This window comes from Hypanus sabinus, chromosome 4 (genome assembly GCF_030144855.1).
Source record: "Hypanus sabinus isolate sHypSab1 chromosome 4, sHypSab1.hap1, whole genome shotgun sequence".
NCBI classification, from domain to species: Eukaryota; Metazoa; Chordata; class Chondrichthyes; order Myliobatiformes; family Dasyatidae; genus Hypanus; species Hypanus sabinus.
Window position 1 is genome coordinate 65,433,833 of NC_082709.1, and position 8,005 is coordinate 65,441,837.

Consider the following 8,005-nt stretch of genomic DNA (forward strand, 5'->3'; position numbering starts at 1 on the left):
TGGTGCCCCTCCTCCTTCCCTTTCTCCCATAGTCCACTGTCCTTCCTTACCAGATTCCTACCTCTTGGGCTCTAGACCTATTACTTTCCAGCTTCTCACTTCATTCCCCCTTACCTGTCCAGGTTCGATCCAGTCAATGGTCGAACTTGTCCACTTGTACTCCTTCCCTTCCCACCACCTTCTTATTCCAGCTTCTTTCCCTTCTTCTCCAGTCCTGATGGTCTTGGCCTGAATCATTGACTGTTCATTTTCCAAGCTGTTTATTCTCTGACTTACTGAGTTCCGCCAGCATTTTAAGTGAGTTGATCTGGATTTCCCACATTAGCAGCATCTCTTGTGATTACTTTTTAATATTACTTGCTTCCCTTAGAAACACCCTTCCTGGAACATGCTTCCTCACCACAGTCAGCACGGCCAAGTCTGCTGGAAGCAGGATCCACCTGGAGGGACACCTTGGGCACAGGAAGCCCCAGTGTCCTGTTCCTGCCAGGTCATCTCTGCCTCCTACTAAATCCACTCGAGGCCCATCAATGTCCCGCAGTCCCGGAACTGCACGCTCACAGTTGGCGGGTTTAAGCATTGAAGGAACTTTTTTTTCTATCATTATTACTCTATCAACCACAGGCCATATTATTTTGCATTCTTATGAATCGTTCCAAAAGGATGATGCTTGTGTTATTATTTAAAGCATAAAATATATGGGTAGAACTTAAAGAACTCTCTTTTGGTTGAACTGCTTCCTCTGGTGGCTATGGGGAATTGTTCCTCCTTCTCCAGTAGAAATTGGCCACTAGAATGGAATCTCTCCTTGCCCACCTGCTTGAAGGAAAACAACTCAAATGAATGAATGGGCAAAGAAGTGGCAGATGGAATACAGTTCAAGGAAGTGTGTGGTCATGCACTTTGGGAATAGGAATAGAGACATGGACTATTTTCTTAACAGGGAGCAAATTCAGATATCAGGAATGTAAAGGGACTTGGGAGTCCTCACGCAGGATTCTCTGAAGGTTAACTTGCAGGTTGAGTCGGTGGGTGAGGAAGGCAAATGCAATGTTAGCGTTCATTTCAAGAGGGCTAGAATATAAGAGCAAGGATGTGATGCTGAGGCTTTATAAAAGTATTGGTCAGATTGCACTTGGAGTATTGTGAGCAGTTCTGGGCCCCTTATCTAAGAAAGGATGTGCTGGGTCCAGAGGAGGTTCACAACAATGATTCCAGGACTGCGAAAGGGTTATCATTTGAGGAACGTTTGATGGCTCTGGGCCTATACTCACTGGTGTTTAGAAGAATGATGAGGGATTACATTGAAACCTATCAAATATTGAAAGGCCTAGAAAGAATGGAGGTGGAGAGCATGTTTCCTATAGTGGGGGAGCCCAGGACTAGATGGCACAGTCTCAGAATAGAAGAATGACCCTTTAGAACAGAGATGAGTTGGGATTTCATCAGCCAGCGGGTGTGGTGAATCTGTGGAATTCATTGCCACAGATGGCTGTGGAGGACAAGTCATTGGTTATATATAAAGTACAGGTTGATAGTTTCCTGATTAATAAGTCCACCAAAGGTTACATGGCAGGAATGGCAGGGGTTGAGAAGGCAAATATATCAACCCTGATGGAATGGTGGGGCAGACTTGATGGACCAAATAGCCTAATTCTCCTATGTTTTATGGTCTCATTCACCATGTGAGAGAATCCCTGCACTGCCTAACCCTCCTGTGAATTCTCCCCATACCCCTGCCAAGGCATCTCCTTAAAAGTGTTGCACTCAGGACTCAGCAGACCATCTGAGACTTAACAAAGACCCTCTTGGGTCCTCTGCATTCGTGATTACTGAACCCTGTTCATGCACAGCCTGGAAATTTGCTTCCAACATCTTTACCCTCAGGAGTTCTCAGATGAATTTTACCTTCCAGTGTTATTACTCGGACTTCAAACAAGAAGATTACATTGAACGAGCCTACAACTTTAACAGTCACTGGAGCTTCTGGGAAAGCGTCAATGGTCTGAGAAAAGTATCATGCAAGCTCACTTGACCTAGGGCACAGTGGGATTACATTACCTAGTTCTTTGTAAAATATATGTTTGACATACCACAAACTGATTGGTCCCTTCCTCACAAGAGCCCCCACAAAACTTGTTTCTTCTACTGCACGTCAACATAGAAGCCCCAGTATCCCAAATCTGCATTGGTTATATTGGCAGTCACTAAAACAGAATGTGGAATACTGATCAGACCAAGACCTGTACTCTCTCCAAGAACTGTTTGTAACAACACTCACAGATCCTTCCCAGGTTGCAGCAGGTTCCATTCCTGAGATCGACTCGTAACCCAAACAGTTCACAAGTCAGAAATGCAGCCGCAGAGGGAGCTCCCACAAGGCAGGAGATGTGCAGCCCTGCAGTATCTAGTAGACCCTTCTTGTCAGTCTCCCAAGCACTTGATCGTGCCTATCTTGGGAACTAAAGGGAAGGAGTTGTCCTTATTGTGGTCATGAGGCTCTTGAAAGATGTAGAATCAAGGTAAGTGGGTGAAATGGAAACTATAATCAGTGAAAGGGGCTCCATGTCAGGTGTTGGTAAGTAGGGGATGGGGCTGTATTCCATTGGCCAGTGAAACTAAACTACATATGAGGCCAAATGTGAATTGTTGTGGTGGTGATTGTGGAGTCTCCGGGAGATTAGGGCCAACCAATGAAATGGATTAAGGAAGTGTAATGGAGAATCCTGTATTAATGGAGGAAGAGGAGAGAAAAGGGCTGCTAGCAAAGGCCGAAGATGGATAAGGAAGCACTTGGAAATGTTGATGGCACAGTGAAAGGTTCTGAAGCCACTATCACCCTGATTTTGGAATTATCTTCACGTATACTACCTTAACACTTTGGAAAATTAAGATGGATTCCAGGGCTTGATGTTGGGAGTTATAAGGGAAGGTGTTACCCTCATTCTGGTTAGGAAGCTGCTGAGAAATGCGGAAATGAGAGTGGATAGGTGGAATAGAAACTATAATCCATTAGGTCAGTGAGAGAGGTTCCACAGTCTGAGTGGAGCTGGAGTGAAAGACTGTACTAAACACAGCAAATGTACATTTTTTTCATTTGATTTGAGTGAGCTGCCAGTCTGTGAATTTATCAGCTTTCATAAACCTTCAGTGACTATAAATTGATCTAGAATAAATGCCACTCTAGATGTTACCTGTGTGGAGGTGTTTGTATGACCCAGCCCACACCTGATATAATATTCTACCTTGCTCTTTGTGTTACAGCGAAAGAAATGATCTCTGTGGATGGTGACGGCATGCTGTTTGAGCCCGGTGAGGAAGCTGACTCCAGTATTTACAAGAAAGGTAAAATCCCATCTCAAGACACCATTTCCACTTTTCCAAGGACTATTTAAAGAATAAAAGTAGATGCTGTGATCATTGTAGTTTGATCACCGAGCTGCAACCATTACCGACACAAAAATTAGGCCGAGTGAAGATGGCTGTGGAGACTGAGTCACTGAGCATGTTGCAGAGGGGAGTTTAAAGATACAAAGGGAATTGAGGGATATACAGTTAGTTAAGGAAAGTGGCATTGATCTTAGTGAATAGTAGGGAAGACCAGAAAAATCAAATGTTGTCCTTTGTAGCAAGAGGAAATGAATACTGGAATATTAGTTGTATAGCGCCATTGACAGGAAGGATGTCTTTGGTCTGGAGGGAGAGCAGCAAAAGTTGGTCGGACTGATTCCTGGGATGGCAGGAAAAGCATATGAAGAGAGATTGAGATGATTAGGCTTATTTTTAGAGTTTAGAAAAATGACAAGGGTCTGGGTAGACCAGCTGTGGTATGGTGGTGTAGTCCAGATGCAGGGGGTCAAAACCTGAGAATACAGGGCAGATGAGTTAGGAGCGAAACGAGGAGAATTTCTTCACCCACTGAATGGTGGTCCTGTGGGACACTCTACCCCAGGAGGAAGCTGAGATCAAAGTATTTAATGCATTCAAGGAGAGGGGTCTAATGGATAAAGAGATCAAGGGGTAGGAGAGAAGGGAAGGACATTTGGACGATCAGCCAGAATCGGAAGGGCTGAATAGACTACTCGTGTTCCTAATTTATATTTTTCTATTTCTCACCTTCTCTATACAAAAAGATAATTAGAGAATATACATTCAGGTAAGGTTGTGGTTAGTGTAATGCTATTACAGTGCCAGTGTTCCAGATTTAATTCCCGTTGCTCTCTGTACGTTCTCTCCATGACCATGTGGGTTTCCTTAGGGTGCTCCAGTTTCCTCCCATGTTTCAAAGATGTAAGGGTTAGTAGGTTAGTTGGTGACATGGGTGGAATTGGACAAGTGGGCGTGTTGGGCTGGAAAGGCCTGTTGCCAAGCTGTATCTCTAAATAAAAACACAGTGCTACTCCTGCTGCATTACAGATGGGCCCAATGGAGACGCAAGTACGATGCTGCCCTCCAATGGGATGTCAGTCACCCCGAAGTCTGGAAGGGACAAGAACTGGCTCTACTCTCTTGACCCGATCCTGGTTACCATCATCGTGATGAGCTCGGTGGGGGTCCTGCTCGGGGCAGTCTGTGCCGGGCTCCTGCTGTACTGCACCTGCTCCTACGCTGGCCTCTCTAGCCGGAGCTCGACCACGTTGGAGAACTACAACTTCGAACTGTATGACGGGATCAAGCACAAGGTAAAGATGAACCAACAGAAGCGCTGCTCAGAGGCCTGATCACCCCAGGACTACTCCATCATCAATAACTTGGAACCCATGAACCAGAGGGTGCAGTGTGTAAAAGACCTGCCTTTCAATCGTAACCATTTACATTCTGATGTGCCCAGAACCACTACATTCCACCCCCTCCCACTTCCCCCCCCATTGAATGTGGGGTCTATTTAATTACCACTTGGTCAGCACTAAAGAGCCTTAACGACTATTTTCCCATGGATATGAGCCATCGTTACTGCCTTGACTGTGATCTTTGGGATGATATAAGGGTGCACCTGTTGCAGAGAGACTGGCGAGATGAATTCTGATCCGTACTGCAAAAGGAAGTCTGTGTCTTTCACATTGGCCACCAGGTTTGGCCTACTGTGCCATGTAACTTTCTCACGTTCCAATTCCCTGCTTCACTGTTCCCGAGCCTACAGCCGATGCCCGCGATGCCTTGGTGGGCAGTCCGAACTGGAAGATGGTTCCAGGTGGCCTTCACCTCAGGCCCAGCAGACCAGAATGTACCCTCGAGGTCTGCAGCTCCAGGAGTCGGCAGCATGAAGTGTCTTCAACCATTTAAGCAGCTTAAAAGAAAATTGTGGACTATATGCAGAGTGCCTTTAGACAAGTGTGATCTATTAGCTTTGGCAAAATAGTTTTGACATCCTTCCTGTCTGTGACAGAAGAGTGTTTTATTGGACACTGCCTTGAGGTCTGTGCAGTGCCTGATCAGAGGATTTTATCTATTATTATTTAATATACAGTGCATTAACATCCCAGATAGGGTTTTTGACTGGTTTGGGAGGGGAGGATGGTGGCTGGATGGTGGCGGGGGGGGGGGGGGGGGGGTTGCAAATAATTCTTTTGGGGCTTGTTCATATGGATCAGAGATGGGAAGAAACATTTGGACCACAAAGAGTTTGAATTCACAGATTTTGAAAAGCTCTGGTCAGAGCTGACTGTCAGGATTCACTGGCCTTCTTCACAAAGTGGGCACCCTGTTCATCATCAGAGAACAGCCTCAAACTCCGGTAGCCAGTAGGACAATTTAAGAAAAGCAAGAAGAACTGCTGGTTTCTGTAAGACTGGGCTGTAAAAGTTCTACAAGTCTGGGTTCAAATGAGGCTTTTTGGGAGTTTACAAAGGTCCTTGGCTGCCTAGGTTCAAATGAGCCAGCAGTCTGCAGTTATAATGTTGGATTTGTACTTTGTTTGGGTACAATGATGCTGGCCGTCTCTTCACACTCGGGGTTCAGCAGAATCCTGCAACTCACCCTCCCCTCCCACCTCACCCCCACAAAAAGGCTGTGGTGTCCAGGCCCACAGACACTGCCAACTCCTTGGCTACCAGTGGCCCAGGCAACTCCATGATCTGTGAAAGCCACCAGAAGATCACTCAGTGATACGGAAGCCAAATCTGGTGCAGCTGGAACTAGGAACACTTGTTGCTCATCCCCACTTCCCCTTGACAAGCGACTGGTGAGTCATCTTCGCTTTTGGGCCCAAGTTGTGGGGGTGCTCTCACTCAGCTGTTACCTTGGAAAGTCTGGGACCTTTGACCAGTGAGGATGAATAGACGGTGATTTATTACCAAGTCAGGTTGATGCAGATACTACAGAGGGGCTTGAAGCAGCTGCCTTTGTCCTTCTAACTGGTTGTGGGGAGATGACCTTCTGGCTCCGTGAGATCAACCAGGGAGCGTAACAGTAGGCAGCAGGCCAAGGAGTAAACCCGGCCTCTGTGTAGTGTACCAAACCCCTTTGCGAGGTTGCCATCTTTCCCATCAGAGGGAGACTGGAACAAAAAGGCACCCAGACCTCACCTCTCCCCACCTCAGAGGTTTATTTCCACAGGACAGTGCACATGAAGATCCAGTCTCCTTCTTACATGGAGATTCAGAGGAAGTTAAAATGTCGGAGGAGATTTTTGGCCAAACTGTTCCATGTGCACAGACATTATCAGCAAGGTCGGGGGGGGGGGGGTGAGGTACGCCACTTTCTATGGAATACACTTTGTTTTATAGAGTGTCCATCTTGCACAAGCTCATTCATGAGAGCATGTACAGTGTTATGCCTGTGACACACCCATGGTGCACAATTTATACCTGAAGTGGGCTTTCATGTCTATGACCCATTACTTATGAACACAACCAGCACACTGTCTCCAATGGTATAGTCTGTATGGTGCTCATTCCCACCACGTAACCTCTCTGAACCTTGAGGCCAGCTCCACAAAACCCGCTCAAAGCAAACAGCCGTGGAAAAATGCAGGTCATCACATTGTCACGGTGTCTTGTTGCTTAACAAGCAAGAAGTCCCATATCCTCCGACTTGTCTGAGGACCCACTAAACAGAGGACTGGTCTGCCCTCACTGAATTACATTCCACCATTCCCTACAAGACGAGGAAATCTGCAGATGCTGGAAATTCAAGCAACACATGCAAAATGCCGGTGGAACGCAGCAGGCCAGGCAGCATCTATAGGGAGAAACACTGTCGACGTTTCGGGCCGAGACCCTTCATCAGGACTTAATACGTCCTGACGAAGAATCTCGACCCGAAACGTCAACTGTTCTCTACAAGGGTTTGCCCTGGTGAGCTGGAACAGTGAAATGCCGTTTAGGGAATGTTCTATGTACATGAGGGACAAGGGGATAGGGAGAAGTGGATTGGATGAGATGACATAAAGTGGGAGCTCAATTGTAATTTCAACCATGATACTAATCTGTTGGGCCACATTGAGTGTTGTTGTGATGTAAGTGCTATGTATTTCTACCATTTCCAGTGTGGCACTGTGTGTATATTTTTTATGATGCCATTTTTATATTCAAGCTGGATTATACACCCGCACATAAATCGTAGCTGTGATGACAGACGTGTGTGAGAGAGAGTGAGTGTGTCTGTGTACATGTGTGCATGCGTCAGTGCACACCAATGTGTGAGTGCGCAGACAGTCGCGTGAGTGTTCACGTGCTTCCCCAGCAGTCCAGCAGACACTGTACAGATGGAGGTGCGGGTGGGATTGTCACAGCCAGCCCCTACCCTGCAGGCGAGGAGTCTTGGCCTCGGCAAGGGATTTGCATTAAGCTGGTCTTATCTTAGTTCCAGTACCGACTGGTGGGGAAGGACAGTCATGACTGGAGTTCAGTGTTGGAGGTACTCATGTCACCTAGTCTCCTGTGACAATGTTTGCCTTGTAGATTTGAAATACTGTCTTAATAAAGTCATTGTAATGGAACAGCTACTTCACAAGCTGAATACATTACTGATGAGATATTTCCGTATGATAAATGCCTCAATAAAA

The 8,005-nt window shown here is 46.3% G+C and overlaps 1 protein-coding gene across 2 annotated transcripts in view; it reads left to right on the top strand.

Moving 5' to 3' along the window:
• LOC132392844 (neuropilin-2-like) overlaps positions 1 to 7,219 on the top strand; it is a 109,424-nt gene extending 102,205 nt beyond the window's left edge. For both annotated transcript variants that reach the window (XM_059967327.1, XM_059967330.1), the window contains 2 exons: positions 3,265 to 3,345; positions 4,417 to 7,219. In XM_059967327.1, the coding sequence (XP_059823310.1) occupies positions 3,265 to 3,345; positions 4,417 to 4,721 (386 nt within the window). In that variant the 3' untranslated portion in view covers positions 4,722 to 7,219. The remainder of the gene's footprint in view (positions 1 to 3,264; positions 3,346 to 4,416) is intronic.
• Positions 7,220 to 8,005: the final 786 nt, after the last annotated feature.